Consider the following 17,132-nt stretch of genomic DNA (forward strand, 5'->3'; position numbering starts at 1 on the left):
GGAGATATTGTGACCAGCCAGCCTGATGTTAGCCTCATGGTCCTGAAAGAAGATGAAGAATGGTCCAGTAAGTTTTTAATAAGAGCATTACATTTCTGGAGAAGTAAGCAGTATGCGAACAATTATAGGAATGTTCCTTTGAACATTCTCTGTATTTGCAAAAGGTGCTACTGGATACAGCCACTGTGTTAAAATGAACAATTCATTGCAAATTAAAGACAAAGGAAGCTAGTCTTCAGCATTGCAAACTTGCATTTTTGCAGAAATGTTTTCAATGCGATCATCTTGAAATTTGTTGGAAATTTCTATCTATATGTCCTACCCATTCAAGGATGGTATTTATTCATGAATGTACGGCTCACAGTTTCCTGGACCTACATGTGTCTTGAAGACACCTCAATATTGTGAATGTTTGATTTAAAAAACATTTTGGTGTGATGTTTGAGTTGAATGATACTGTCCAAAGGATTACATAAACAAGAATCTACAAAAGTCTGGAAACTTATCATTGTTCATCGGTGTTGGGTATTACCAGGGAGGTGGCCATCTCCCTGGTATCACCAAGTCCCTGGCTGGTGTAAATTTACTCCTAATTCAAGAAGACCTAGTAATTGCAGTGTTTCTAGTATAGTACGCCTTTTTAATTATTTGTTGTGCCTAGCATTCTTATGCTATAAATGTATGATTACGTATTTCAAATCTGGGCGGACAACTCTGTCAAAGTTTACAACAGTAGCATATGACACGAGTGCTGTTTTTCCCATGGTTGGCCCCAGCTGATAAATACTGTGGGGTAAATACGGGTCTTTGCCGGATATTACCGTCTCGCTATTTATGATGAGAATGGGAAACACAGGGGAATAATCAATAAGTCATTTCATGAATTTTGTTAATAAAGGAATACACAAATCATTGTACATGAAGTATGATTAACCAAAATAAGAATAATAATAATAATAATTTATGGCAGGAATTCATTCTTATTGCTGGGACAAATTTTTGCGCAACGTTTTCTGATCTATGTATCTGATACCATTTTTGCTGTGTACAAGAATTCGAAAATTGTAGCAGTCACTTGGGAAGGAATTGCTCCTATTGTAAATGTTTACTCCAATCATTCAGTGGCACTTGCTCGACAACTTCTGAAGCAGAATGGAAACTTGACAGTCATGGAGCTCCTGTCATCTTTTGACAGTTCTGACCAGAACAAAGAAGGTATTTTTGCACATTCCCTGGAATGCACCCTCTAATTTCATAAAGAGTCTGAAGTGTCATCAGAAGTTAAAATTAAACCAACCTTATCATTAAACATTCTAGTGATGGTCAATTTTTCATGGAGCATAATCACACTCCCACATAAACACAACACAAATGTGGGCCAGGAAGCTTATTTTCGAGTAGCCATACACAATTTTCCCCACCCTGAGAGGGGACTCCCTCCCGGATCATCCCCTCATCTAGTTATTTCACTCCATAGGATTTTTTTTACAAAAAACAATTTCCAATACTCTGAAAGTATATTGTACTCACTTAAATGTGCATCAGAAAAAGTTTATTTCTAAGATGCCAATTGCTAAATTTTCCCTACCCTTAGATGGGGCAGTCCCTTCCAAACCTTCCCCTGCATTTTACCCATCTAACTTTAACTTTTAACATTTTTAAGTCGTCCAAAGGAAAGACCTTATGCCGTCATATTTGTCCGTCTGTCTCTCCGTCTGTCTGTCAACAATTTGGTATCCACTTTTTCATCGATCTATATCTTGGCTCCGAGTTAACCAAACAAGTTCATATTTGGTATCGGTATCCTTTAGGACTTTCCTGATATTAAGCTCATTTTTGTGTTGAGGTTGAGCTTAAAGGCAAAGATCAAAGGTAATTCAATGTCACATGGGTTATATAAAACAAATGAAAATAGATCTTTCTCGCAATATCTCAAGAACGGTTTGGGCAAACAACTTCAAACTTGGTATATGTATACCTATGGAGGTGACAATGATCTTTGACCTCAACCTTTGACCTTGACCTTTGACCTTGATTAAACATGAAAATAGCTCTTTCTCGTAATATCTCAAGAAAGGTTTGGAGAAACAACTTCAAACTTGGTATATGTATACCTATGGACGTGGCAATGATCTGTGACCTCAAGCTTTGACCTTGACCTTTGACCTTTGCCCTTGATTATTTGTAGACAACATTTTGAATACTGTCCATATTGGCACGGTTTTCAATTACTCGACATTGGACGACTGCTTTGGACGTCGTCCATATTATTATACACTTGGCTTGATTTCTGCTATTCTGATGGCAGAACCCCTTCCCACACACTCCCCCTGCTTTGTCCCTTCACTCCCTCACTCAGTGCCCCCCCCCCCCCTCCTTTTTGTCTCACCTGAACAAAGTTCTGGCAGAGATTGACATAGTAATCACTTTTCCTGTTGCTGTGTTAGAAAAATGTTAAAGGCTTTTGTTGAACTTGCTCTCATTTCTCTATTTCTGCATCAATTTTGTTCAAACTTGGAACAAATAATCCTTGGGTATTACCAGATGTGAGTTGATGAGGATGATGAGGTGAAAGGTCATCTAGGGGTCAAAAGATCAAATGATGCGAGGCCATGTGCATCATTTTTAGCTCACCTTAGCCGAAGGTTCAAGTGAGCTGTTGCCATCCGTTTTTGTCTGCCGTCCCTTGTCCGTTGTGCGGTGTGCGTCATCTGTAAACTTTTATATTTTCATCTTCTTCTGCAGAACGAATGGTCGGCTTTTAGTCAAACTTGCAGAGAATCATTCTGTTGGGTAGAGTTGTTCAAATGATAACTGTAGCCCCATGGGGGCCCAGGGGGAGGGCCCCCAGGGTGCAAAATTCTCAAAATTTCAAACATCTTCTTCTCCAGATCCACAAGAAGATCAGTCAAGTTGTTTTGTGTGTAGATACCTTTATAAGTAAAGAATGAAAGTTGTTTATGACAACTCCTGTTGTGCCCCCTCCTTGGATTATTCTGTGTCAGTTTTCCTAAGAGTTTTCCCATTCAAATCTCAAAATAATTATATTGCTATAGCGCCCTCTAGACAACTACTGAAACTCCCCTTTAAATGAATGTTGAGTAAAAGTTGCCTTCAATGAGTTTGTACAGAAATTACCAATGAGATTAATAACTCAAAGTTTAATTCATGTCAAAATGAACAGAGCCCATGGAAGTACAAGAATTGTATATTTATTAAAGGAAAACAAATATTTTACTCTTTTACAAAAAGGGAACAATTAAGCTGTGATCATTCAGAGCATTACAAGTTACATTTCAGTGATCACAGCAAGTTCCGAAAATGACCACAAATTACTCACTGGACCATCTCTTCATGCATGAATGATCAAGGTTTTTAATTATAGACAATCAATGACTACTAATCTGATACATGTGATTTTAATAAAGTATCTGCTCACCATGCACTTGTAAGATTTAGGAATAATCTGCATGTGTATTGTTACTAATTGTTTTGCCAGAGTGTCCAAATGGGGGGGGGGGGGGGGGGGGTAAATGATTTTACATGCGACTGTAGTAACTCAGTGAGTAATCATTTCAGGTGTTCACAGTGAGTTTGACTCTTCATTACAAGGTGAGTATTGATCGAAAACTCACAAAAAAGTGCATGTCCTACTTTTCTCCTACTTTTACTGAAATTTAGCTCCTATTTTTTTTCTCCTACTTTTTCACCATGATCTACTAGAAAGCCTGCTTGATTTTATTATTTTGCATTTTGAAATACAGGATGGAATTCTGGTACATCTGCCATCCTCCTCCTCTTGTGCCTGTTGCCTCCTGCAAGCCAAGGGAGGTCTAAAGCTGCCTCAGCAAAAGTATCCATTTCCTCAGCAATCTCAAGGATTATTCAGTTTCAGAAGGTATGTAGCTTTTCAGTATAAAAGTGGACTATAAATAAATAATGTTATTAGTACCCTCGTCACACCTTGCATGTTCTCACTGCATTCTAGAAAATGTTGCCAAAACTGACTAAATGTGTGTACACAGGGAGTAGATGTAGCAATGGTCTATCTAAGAATTTCATGAATGTGCTTAGACTGGCTTGGACTAAGAGGGTGCTCAAGAACTTTGGGCCTGTTCAAAAACTGAACCTATCCTAAGATTATTAGGAGTGACAATGCGCTAGAACGAGATGGACCTACTGCAAACAGGGTTGCCATACTTCAATCCTACTAGGAATATGTTTCAGCGTGACATTTTCACAGCCCTAAATGTAGAGTTATATCAATAAACAAAAGGTCAGTACTTTTTGCCTCGATATTGGAAATTGATTACAAATTTGCAGCAAGAAAATAATTGTGAAGGAAATTTTAAAATCCTTATTTTCACAGTGTCTCCTTTTGTGTGAGTTGAAATGACTCAACCATATTAGAAAGACTCTTCTCAATCAGATACTTAAAACCTGCTTTGAAAATACTTGCATTTTTTACCAGGCCTCTACAGCCTACCTCTATACGTTTATAAAATTTTCTGTGCAAAGTCCTGGTTGAAGAATGTAGCTACAGTGTATATCTCTGTTCAGTTCATTAACCATAAAGTGAATTGAGCGAGATACAAGTTATAGGGGAGACTACGCTGCACATGGATGTCACCATCATGCACAAGCCCTGTGATTTATGCACTTTTCCTATTTGCTCAAGAGTTATGATGGAGCATCACTTGCAGCCAAGCCTTGATAGTCTGCAACATGCAGCCTGAAGGCCACTGCATATCATACAAATCTTTGGTCGCACAACTTGCCGACTATCATTTTATGAAATAAACAGTGCGTATATTCTGTTTTATTTCAGATCTTAAGTCGCTGAGTTGTGTGACAGAAAGTCATATCGAATGCGGTGGCCTTCCCTTACAAAAAATAACCATGAAATTTACGGTATTACCATGGTAAAACCTCAATTGCCATAGTAAAACCATGGTATCGATGGTATTACTACGAGTACCACAGAAAAACCATGGTGATGCATGGTGATACCACAGAAAAACCATGGTAAAACCTCAATTGCCATAGTAAAACCATGGTATCAATGGTATTGCTACGAGTACCACAGAAAAACCATGGTGATGCACGGTGATACCACAGAAAAACCATGGTAAACTATCAATACCATGACACGACCATGGTACTGATACGTATACTATAGAATAACTGTGAAGTCTATGGTATTTCCATGGTTTTACCATAGGCGACACAAAATAACCATGGTAATAGTATGTTATAATTTTTATACCATAGCACTACCATGGTATTACTACCAGTACCATGGAAAAACCATGCCATCTACTGTATTTGCCTGGTATAACTATACAGGTACAATAAAATAACTATGGTGATGCCGGGTTATGGCCATCATACCATGGCATCACCACGGTATTACCACTTGTACCATAAAATAACCATGGTATATAAGGAATTTCCCCAGTATCGCTGCACTAATTAACCATGGATATACCATGTAATAACCATCATACCATGGCACAGTTCTGGCACTACTAGGCCTACTTGTACCATAGAATAACCACGGAGATACCATATGATAACCATCATACCATGTACTACAACCACAGGGTCTTTAATCGTACCGCAGCATATATAACCATAGTCTTTTTGTCATCTTCTGTATTTCTAAGGGTACACAAAAATAGCCATGGTGATACCATGGTTCAACAACAACATATCAATTATGATATTCTTATAGCTGAAAGGGACTGTACAGTAGGTACTGGTTGAGATGAGGATTCAGATTTACAACTTATTTTTTTCTGTTAGATGATAAACCTCTCATGAAATAAAGTGTATGAAAGAGCATATACAGCTGTAATTTCAAGAAGGATTCAACGTTTTGAAGAAAATTCGTCTTGAAATGGCTGAGATTACCAACCCCCCCCCCCCAAAAAAAAAAAATGAAATTGACAGGCCCCATCTTTCATTAGGAGCTCTTTGTTTTAATTTGTTTTTAGTTATCTCAGTCATTTCTCAGCCTGTTTTCATTAAATAAATGTTTGAGTCCTCTTCTGCTCTTTATCATTTCAAAGAGTGGTTTCTAAATATCTCGCAAAATGTTACAAGCTGAATCCTCATCTCATCCAGTACTGTATACTCCTTTTAAATGTCAAATAATGACGAAAAAAGGTACATTCTCTACTGGTATCACAAGGAAAAAATGGTCCCATTATAGCTATCCGTTTGACCCAACTTGTTCAAATAGTTGCAAACTGGAAGTAGGCCGATACTCGTTCACATTACCATGGTGTGAATTACCATACAATTAAAGATGAAAATTAATACCAACTCACGCCATTCCAGCTGACACTAAATTGAATGAGCTGGCACACTCTGAAAAAAAAAAACCCAATCAATTCCAGCTGAATGTTATGGCCTGGCTCTAAATCATTGATTATGAAGTTTTATTTGTACTAACTGGAAAACATGTCGTTCAACTGGCAGACTCACTAGTTGACTCCACTTAGACAAGTTGACTCCAAACTAACATTTCATTCCAACTGACAGACTGAAACAAATGAAATAAACTAGGCAATTGTCTACCAATTAGAATTCATTGACATAACCTACAGATTCACCACTGGATTCCAATTGCAAGAAACGGAATAAAGTGTCATACTGAAATATCAACTACCCGATTCCTGTATAGATACAATAATTGTATTGAACTTGACTAGACACAACTGGCAGATTTACCAGTTGATTCCACTTGAAAGCGATGGAATGGACTGGTACACTGAGAAAACATAGATGACTCCAGTTTGAACAAATGGATCAAACTGTGATGAGTGAGTTACATGTGTGTAATAACAACATACCTAATAGTAGTAGCATAGTGGTACTGGTGATAATAATGATGATGATGATAATAATAATAATAATAATAATAATGATAATAATAATAATAATAATAATAATAATAATAATAATAATAATAAGGTCTTATCCAGGAGAGCCTCTCCAGTGTTGTCGCTGCTCTATACCACAGGGCCCTGCCATACCACTAACAGTTGAACTGTTCTAATGAAAATGACAGATTAAAAAAAATTAGATCTATTGTGTAAACTGGAACATTAAAGCCTATTGGTTGATTCCAGTAGGAAGAAATAGACCAAAGTATGCCCTTAGACAAAGTGGGATCAACTGGACACAACAAGCAGATTTTTCAGTTGATGATCCACTTGAAAGAAATTGTGTGAAATGGCATACAACAACCAGTTGATTACAGTAGAAACAATGAGTGCACATTCGAGTTCGACACCCACAAATCATACAGCCAACAAATCAAACAACCCATGAATTTGACACCTAGCGAACAAGGCCCACATGACTGCGACACTAGGTAAATAAGGCCCACGACACTTTTACAATAAGCCCCATGATGCAATGTCGAGCTTGTGGGCCGTATGACTTGTGGGATGACCCCGAAAAAGTTGGACCAATTTGGTGCAGGTTGAATCGACTGGACACAACTGGCAGATTTACCAGTAAGAACTGGCATACTAAAACATCAACTCCATGATTCCAGCAGATTCAACTTTTTTGAACCAGGCTCTTGTATACCTGTTGCAAATGACTTGACACAACTGATAGATTTATTCAACTTCAAAGCAATGCAGATTTAACCTACATGCACTTTGATAAAGTTTAGGCTGTAACAGTTAGTAGAACCCAGCCGGGTAATGTATCAAACTGGCATGACTGGGGAAGTTCATACCAGTTCATCAAATCTGGCAGTTTTACCAATTGATTCCACTTTTTAAACGATTATAAACGTGCCAATACATTACAGTCAAAACTATTGGACCATTATGAGTATACTTGCAACGAATGGGAAAAATCAAAATATATATCAACCGATTCTAAAGGTAAACCCCTTAAACTCTAAGGGACGTGGCAGGAGAGGGAAGGGCGGAATCCACCCTCGATGGTTCGAGTCTGCGATGGAAGAGACCCTGTCATGAGACATTTTCCTGACTTTTTTTCAAGTTCAACTTCAAATTCATTGTTGTTTTTTCCACAGCAAAATAATCTATTTGGTGAACATAAATCTCGCTTTCTTCAATGAAAGTAGAATGCATGTAATTTGTACAGAGAAAGCAATAATTGAAAACCTAAAGTAGGGGTACAATGCAGTGGTTGCTGAGGTAACAAAAGTGAAATAAATGAAATATGCATTGTGTGAAAAAAGCAGGGACCCACTAAAAAGACAAAGCTTGTGAAGTACGGTCCCTTCTCCGATTGAAAAAAAAAATCGACGCAAAGATTGATTGAAAACAGCAACAAAGAAACTCTTTAAAAATCTGACTATTCTTTATCGGAGCAGATCCAGGAATTCCGTAAATGGGGTGGGGGTGGGGATGGGGGAGGGATCTGTCATGGTGCCACTTCCGCAATTAAAGGGGGGAGACACGCCCATTTTCATTTTGTTTTCTTTTTATTTATCTATTTTTATCTTATCAAAAATTAAAGAAGGGGCCCCCTGGAGCTATCACTGCTGTAACATTAATCACTGCGATTGATTGATCTTATGCTAATTATGGTATAAAAGTGGTCAATGAGAATCTCATAAGAAAACAAAGGAAACAATAAAAAAACAAAGAAATACATTTGAAACTCAAAAAAAAATCATATACTAGTACATAATAAATTGGCTTTTGGAAGTCCTTTAATGTCTGAAGCATGGTCTTTAAACATGTAAAAACAGACTTACAAATGATTAAGAAATAGACTCTTAATGCTTTTAATTAGGCTAAAATAAGATGATGGGCCTAATTTGCACAAATCATTAATTGATTAATTAAAATTAGAAATTGACAATAAAAAAAAATATTATAAGATATATAACACATAATTTTGTAGATTACAATGTGGTTGTAACTTGGGCCAAATTTCGCTACGATCGTAATACTAATGGTTGAGATCTTGTGGAGGGGGGGGGGGGGGAGGCGAAATTCCCTCCCAAATTGCAATTTTTAGCATTTATAGCCAAATAAGCCTGGCCCGTTAAAGATAAGCAAAGTTTTGGAACTAATTCACATTGTGCGTTATCTCATACAAATTCCAAGTACGACCCAAAATATTATACCGGTATGTTCATGTAATAAATGTACTACAGCCTGTATTTAGTATATGTGTGAATGTGTGTAGTGTGTGTATGTGTGTATGTATGTGCTTGTGTGTGTGGGGGGGGGGGGGGGGTGTGGGTGAGTGCAAACACCCGGTTAGTACTAATATATCCATGGTACCAAGAACTGACTTCTTCCCATGCAGTTTAAACCTCATTAACCCAACTGGAAAATGTAACACAAGTTGATTCAAGTTGCACGAACCATGTTTTGACTTGGTTTCTGTATCGCTCATGAATATTCATGAGAGAGCATCTAACATGCAAAAGTGAGAAAATAGATAAAAGACATAAAAACCCAAAGTATATATTCTGGGTTTAAACTTTGAAGTATGTTGGGAAATTTCTCTTTTGTTACCAACTATTTTAACTTGTGTTATAACAATGCATATTCATATTTTGATAGGACTAATATTATGCATGACATGTAGTTAGTAACCATGCCTTAAACCTTTTCAGATATCAGCCCATATATAAAGAACTGATACACTAGCAATGTATGTAGGAATAGGATGTATACTCTAGGTATACAGATAGGTAGACCTGTATAGATTAGGATGTAGGTCTTGTACAATAGTGTAGAAACAGGTGTTTGAGGCCAGGTTATGTAGGTAACATACTAGTACTGCATGCTGTAAACACACGACCTTTAATGTTATTTTTCTTTTCAAATTGTAAATACCATGGTAATACCATGGTAATACCATGGTAATACCATGGTAAAATCACCTCAGAAATACCATGGTATTGTACCATGGTACCGGTAGGGCCTACCATGGTATTTGGTAAGCACAGTAATACCATGGTAATATACCATGGTACATGGTAAGAGCAGTAATACCATGGTATTTTGCCATGGTAATACCATGGTAATGTACCATGGTTTTACCAGGGCAAAATTACCAGGTTTCCATGGTTCATTACCATACCATGGTATTACCATGGTAAAACCATGGTTCTTTTTTGTAAGGGTTTAGTCTAATCAGGCCTCTTAAATTGAGAAAAAAGTCAGAAAACGTTGTGCTACTTTGCACATTGCAGACATTTTCCACAAAACATCCAGATCCCCCCACTATATATGTATGTATGTATGATGATGGTAACAGTGATGATAAAGATAGAGTTTTGATAGAATTAACAAGTGGGAAAAGGGTAACTGCTAGTTTCATCGTTTACTAGTACATGTAATTTGTTTCAAACACAGAGTGGAGGGAGCATTCAAGATTTTCTGGATGGCACCAAACAGACCCAGAGCCAACCGTTCCTTCTTGGAATTGGAAATTCTAAGGCCTGTATCAGCAGTTACTTGCTCATTGTCGATCACAAGGCCATTCCATGTGGTGCCCGTACGGTGGAAGGAGCAGTAGATGAACTCTTCAAGACGCACTTTGTCTTTGGCTTGCATTACTGCCAGTCTCTTCATCAGTTCTGGACCTTCATCCAGACAGCTGTTTTCGAGATTGATGTTGGAGTTTCCCGCGAATCACCGAGAGTGCGTGAACTAAGATCCAAATTATTCACACCATGATTTGCTTCAAATGCAAGAGAAATTTTGCAATACCAAAGTTGGTGCAACATTTAAGATTAAGTCATGGACTAAGTGAAGGAGGAAAAGAGGTGTTAATCTGTGGACAGGGAGCTTGTGCAAGAACATTTTATTCTTTTCGTGGATTTCGAGGGCATTTGCAGACTCACCTTAAATCTGGTTTGCCAGATAATCAAGAACAGTTTACTGAAAATGAGAAAGCTGGTGAATCATTCGAAGAGAGCTTTGCAGGAAACAGTAATGATAATGACGACAGTGATCAAGATCAGGATATAAATGCAGAAGATGACATTTTATCCGCTGAAGATTTGAATAGGCAGTGTGCAAAAGTAATTTCAAAATTTTCAGCAAACAGTGCAAACTCTGGAAAAGTTGTAAATGACATCGTGGAATCAACCAGTTTGATTGTAGGTGATGTAGTAAAAAGTGCATCAGCGGCAGTTAAGGCTACTTTCTTGAAACATAAACTGCCCATTGAGTCCGAAGCTTATAGAGAAATACAGACGCATTTTGCTATGCTTGAAAAGCCATTTGAAAATTTGAACTCAGAATATAAGCGGATGAAATATTGTGCAACACTTGGACTTGTTGAACCACAAGAAATAAAGTTAGCATCCGGTATGAAAGTCGTCTAAATAAAAGAAGTAAGCAGTATGAACAGATTGCTATTGAAGATACCTTTGTTTATATACCCATTTTAGAATCTTTAAAGCAACTTTTGAGCAATGAAGATATATTGCATTTTGCTACTCATGACCATAGGAGCACTGATGGTGTAATGAGAGATTACTGTGATGGTGCACAATTTGAGAAAATCCCTCTTTTCCATGAAGATGAAAATGCCCTACAAATTCACTGTTTTTATGATGACTTTGAAACTGTAAACCCCATCGGTTCAAAAACAAAAATTCACAAGTTAGGTGCCTTTTATTTCATTTTGAAAAATCTGCCACCAAAGTATAATTCTATTCTTTCCAATATCAATCTTGTAGCTCTGTGGTATGCTGAAGATGCCAAAAAATATGGATTTAATGCTATTCTCAAGCATATTGTGAAAGACATTAACATTCTGTCAACAGTTGGCATTACTCTTCCTAATGGCATTGTGAAGAGGGGAACCATTACTCAAATTAGTGCTGATAATCTAGGTGCAAATGCCCTGTTTGGTTTTGTACAGAGCTTTTCTGCTAATTATTACTGTCGATTGTGTGTGACAAGCAAGGAAGAGGCGCAGAACACATTAAAAGAGGTGTTAATGGAAATGCGCACCAGGCAGACTTATGAGCAACATTTACAAGAAGCTGAAGCTCAAACTACACTACTGTCACATGTGTTTGGAGTTAAACAAAAAACTGTATTGAATGATTGTATTTACTTTCATATCTTGACAAATTTTTAACTTGATATAATGCATGATCTGTTGGAAGGCATAGTTCAGTATGAGCTGAAACTTGTACTAGAATATTTCATCTATGAAAGGCAACCACCACTCTTGACCCGGCCATGATGAACTGAATCAGAGAGTTGCCAGCCATTGCTTAAACCGTACAGATAACAAGAACAAACCATCCTACATTAAACTGAGAACAGCTGGCAATGATGTGGGTCAAAAGGCAATGCAGGCTTGGTGCTTGATAAGAAATCTTCCATTCATCATAGCTCATGACATTGAAGAAGGAAACGTCTACTGGGAACTGCTGCTAAGATTACTAGATTGTATGGATATTATTTTTGCTCCCCAATTAACAGCAGGCTTGATAGCCCAGTTGTCTGTTCTCACTGAAGAACATCACACACACTTTCAAAAAACATTTCCTGCCAATAGGTTGTTGCCAAAGCATCATTTCATGGTGCATTATGCTACATGTTTGAGAGAAGTTGGGCCACTCGTACATGTATGGTGTATGCGGTACGAAGCGAAACATCACTATTTTGGCCGTGTTGCAGAATCTGTATGTAATTACAAAAACATATGTAAATCACTTGCAAAGAAACATCAGACAGCACTAACGTTCCATCTTCAGTCAAACCATCCTTTGGAGTGTCTCGAGGTTGGGCCAGGTACTTCACTTTTATTGTCAGATTTAGATGAAAATATTAGACAGACTGTGCAAGAGAAACTCCAAGTAGAGGAACTCTCTTCTGAAGTCTTTGATGCCAATTGGGTTAAAGTGTATGGTACACATTATCAGTTGTCTCTTTTGGTCTGCCATGATGTCAATGAGCTTCCACTGTTTGGTCAAATAGAGCATATCATTGTACACAACAATGACATTTTTTTTGTACTTCTCTTGCTAGATACATTGCATTATAATTCACACTATCATGCCTTTACAGTAGAAATAAGTTTTCCACGTGGTCATGTTGTCAAGAATCAAAAGGAACTTGTTGACTACAAACCACTAGATTTAATGACAAATTTGTCAAACACAGACTCGAGGAAGTACGTGGCACCAAGGCATGTTTTTTTCAAGTAATTTAGACCTGTAGAGCCGATGTTATGTATGGTTTTGGTAAATGGTAACAAAATGTTCAAAAATAACTTCAATCAATAAGATATTGTGGACTCTTGTTAACCCTATGTAGCCCGGGCTATATTTATCTGTAGCCCCCCCCCCCCCCCCCCAGATCTTGGCCGCCGATCATTAATTTAATCTTAAAGAATGCTAATTTTTGGTACATTTTTCCTTTTGAACATCTGACCAAGTGTGCACTGAAAAATTTTATAATATTTTTGTAATGTAATATATGTAATATTTTCCATCTTTTTTTCTTTCGGGAAAAGCAAATTTATGATGCATTTTTTTTTTTTTTTTTTTTTTTTTTTTTTTTTTTGGTGTGCGCCTGGTCTAGGTAGCCCCACTCAAATTGGGCTCTGTAATATTTCCTTCTGCAAAGTGTTTTATGTTGATTGTTTGGTACCTAATATGTAACACTTTATTTTTGTTGTCATCAGGGTTCTCCTAGACAATTTTGGTGCATCCTTGGTGTTAGATTTGCTATATTTTCCTTATACTTTATTTCAATGTCATTCTGCTACCCTGTGCCACCATTTTGTACATGGGTAAAGGTACCCATTCTGTATATTTTGCTTCAGTGGAGACTGATCCCTGTGTAGACAGACTCTTGTATTCAGTGTGTACTGACTCTTGTTCTTGAGCAACCATCAATGGAGGAGATTACCAAGCAGCTTGTCATCCATTCTTGTGAGCGGACACAAATTCCTGTGTAGACAGACTCTTGTATTCAGTGTGTACTGACTCTTGTACTTGATCGAGCAACCATCAATGGAGGTGATCACCAAGCAGCTTTTCATCCATTCTTGTGAGCTGACACAAATTCCTGTGTAGACAGACTCTTGTATTCAGTGTGTACTGACTCTTGTACTTGAGCTATCATCAATGGAGGGGTTTTGCAGGTGGCTTTTCATCTTTTGTGCAGTTCTGTCACCATTCAATTCATCCGCAGAGGATCAGTTCATTCAGCCTCTGGACCTCTTCAAGTGCGTGAATACCACCAAACATGACTCGTGGAAGTACCATGGTCATCCAATTGCATACTACAGTAACCACCATGCATGTTTCCAGCTTTCTATCTTGTTGTGTGGGGACATACAGCTGAATCCTGGCCCGACTCAGCTAGACCATCACCAACGTGACAATGTAAGCCTACGTGTGCATCATGACTCTGATCCACCCCATCGTGTAAGATATGATGTTCGCGCACTAACTGATTTTAACATAGGTACCAACCAATTTCTTCACCAAGATGTCTGGCAAAGGGTCTGTGAGCTTGGCATCAGACGACGTCGTCGTACACATCGTGGTCGCAGAGCTCACAAACCACATATTTCATCTCGTGTTTCAACAGATCGTCAGACAAGAACTACAGTAAGTGACAAATCCTCTGTAACTCGTATTGGTGTTTGGAATGCTCGCTCCCTGAGCAACAAGTCTGCGTACATATGTGATTTAGTAGTTGATGCCAAGCTCGATATTCTCGTTATAACTGAGACTTGGTTAACTGGTACACAAAGAGACAATCTGATAATAGCGGATCTGAAGGTCTCTCTTCCAAACTTTGATTTTGTACACTGCCCTCGAACGAATTCCAGAGGTGGCGGCATCTGCTTGCTTGTCCGTTCATCTGCACGTATTTCCATAAATGACACTTTCACGTTCTCATCATTTGAACTCCTTGATGTCACAATCAACCTTTCTCACTCATCTGCTCTGAGAGTATATGGCATCTACAGACCACCTCCTTCTGCTAAGAACAATTTAACCAATAACTTATTTCTGTCAGAATTCCCTACACTTCTGGAATCAGTGGCAATCGATGACTATCGTTCCATTCTGCTTGGGGATTACAACATACATGTTGACGATTGCTCGGATAATTTGGCTGTATCTTTTCTAAGCACCATTAACTCTCTAGGATTTCAACAGCATGTTAAAGAGGCAACTCATAAAGCTGGACACACATTAGACCTAGTTCTAAGCAGAAAAGTTGACAACATTGTATCGAATGTTAATCTTGTCACATTTCTGCCCTCTGACCACTCCGCCATCATCACCACTCTCAACCTCAAAGGCCCAGTGAACCCCAAGAAGCAGACTACCTCCAGAAATCTACGGTCTATGGACCTCTGCTCCTTTAAAAATGACATTGCTGCATCACTTTTCCAGATCAGAGAGCCAGCGTGTCCCTCCGAGGCTGTCCTGCTGCTCAACTCTCATGTAACGAGACTTCTTGATAAGTACGCTCCGCTCAAGACTAGATCTGTAACAGTGCGGCCAAATAATCCCTGGTACACGACAGAAGTGAAGGAGGCTAAGAAGCGTAGACGCCGTGCAGAGCGCCGCATGATCAAGTCTGGTCTTTGCATTGACAGAGAGCTGTATCGGCAAGAGTGTGAGTCCTACTACAGCCACCTTGCCGACGCCAAGTCAAGGCACCTAAGAGAGGAGATTGCTGCTGCAGACACCAAACAACTTTTCAACATCATCAAAAGACTCACAATTGCACATCCAGATTCTTCTCTTCCTGACCATACTTCAAATCCTGCACTTGCCAATCAGTTTGCTGAGTTTTTCGACAACAAGATTAGTACCATTGCATCTTCATTCCCGGTGTCTCCTGAAATCTCTCTCTCTAATTCCTCTCGCATAAATATAAACACTGAGTGTGTATTTTCTGAGTTTGGTTTAATCACTGAGTCACAAATGAAACGTCTCATCAATTCTCTTCCGTCCAAGTCTTGTTCTCTTGATCCTCTCCCCACATGGCTACTAAAAGAGTGTCTGGATGAATTTCTTCCTGCAATAACTCACATTCTGAACTTCTCGTTGTCATCAGGCGTAGTTCCTAAGCACTTCAAAAGGTCGCTCATATTGCCCTTTCTAAAGAAACCCAGCTTAGACCGTAATGATTTGAATAATTTTCGCCCCATTGCTAATCTGTCTTTTCTTGGTAAAGTTCTTGAGAAAGTGGTTGCTCGCCAACTCAGAGATCATCTTGATGAACACCAGTTGTTTCCTAGTAATCAGTCTGCCTACAGGCACTTCCACTCCACCGAAACCGCCTTATTGAAGGTACTCAATGACCTCCTCTTAGCAGTAGACAAAGGCCATGAAGTTGCTCTTCTGCTTTTAGATTATTCTGCTGCGTTTGATACTATCAATCATGAAATTCTCCTTAACAGATTGGAGACTAATTTTGGTCTAACGGGAATAGTCTTGAGATGGATTGCATCTTACTTACACGACCGCCACCAGATGGTTACTGTGAACGGTGCATTTTCTCAGTCGTTCCCTCTTAGACATGGTGTCCCCCAGGGGTCTGTGGTTGGTCCTTTACTATTTCTTCTATACACAGCCCCTCTGTCTTCAGTAATCAACTCTCATAACGATATTTTACATGTTATGTATGCCGACGATACTCAAATCTACATAATCATACAACCAAATACCCAAGTCGAAGCACTCTGCAAGCTTAGTAGATGCGTTGATGATATCAAGCAATGGTCTCACGATAATTATTTGAAATTGAATTGTGTTAAATCGGAATTTTTATATGTTCATTCTCAGTTCAGGCGGGGTAGCTCTCTAACAGAATTTTCCTTTGAAGATAGTACTATCCCCATCTCTCAGTCCGTCAGAGATCTCGGAGTTATTGTAGATAAGCATCTGAACTTTCAACAACATATTAAGAATTCATGTCGTTCTGCTGCTTGGGGTATTTGTAAAATTGGTAAAATACGTAAATTATTGGATCAGTCTTCCACGGAACGTCTCATTCACGCATTTGTTTCCTCTCATCTTGACTACTGCAATTCCCTTCTTGTTGGTCTCCCTGCTTCAAGTACTGCACCACTTCAAAGAATTCAAAATACAGCTGCTAGGCTTGTGACCCTTACAA

At 38.5% G+C, this 17,132-nt stretch overlaps 1 protein-coding gene across 1 annotated transcript; it reads left to right on the plus strand.

Annotated features, from left to right (window-relative positions):
* LOC139738048 (uncharacterized) lies at window positions 1–12,020 on the plus strand. The gene is made up of 4 exons (XM_071648711.1): window positions 1–67; window positions 1,123–1,215; window positions 3,765–3,898; window positions 10,371–12,020. The coding sequence occupies exons 1-4, from the start codon at window positions 37–39 to the stop codon at window positions 10,692–10,694; spliced, it is 582 nt and encodes a 193-aa protein (XP_071504812.1). The 5' UTR covers window positions 1–36; the 3' UTR covers window positions 10,695–12,020.
* The last annotated feature ends 5,112 nt before the right edge of the window (window positions 12,021–17,132 follow it).

The sequence above is a fragment of the Diadema antillarum genome, unplaced genomic scaffold (genome assembly GCF_040938485.1).
Source record: "Diadema antillarum isolate AM-2024a unplaced genomic scaffold, OU_Dant_1.0 seq00000720_RagTag, whole genome shotgun sequence".
Classification (NCBI taxonomy): Eukaryota; Metazoa; Echinodermata; class Echinoidea; order Diadematoida; family Diadematidae; genus Diadema; species Diadema antillarum.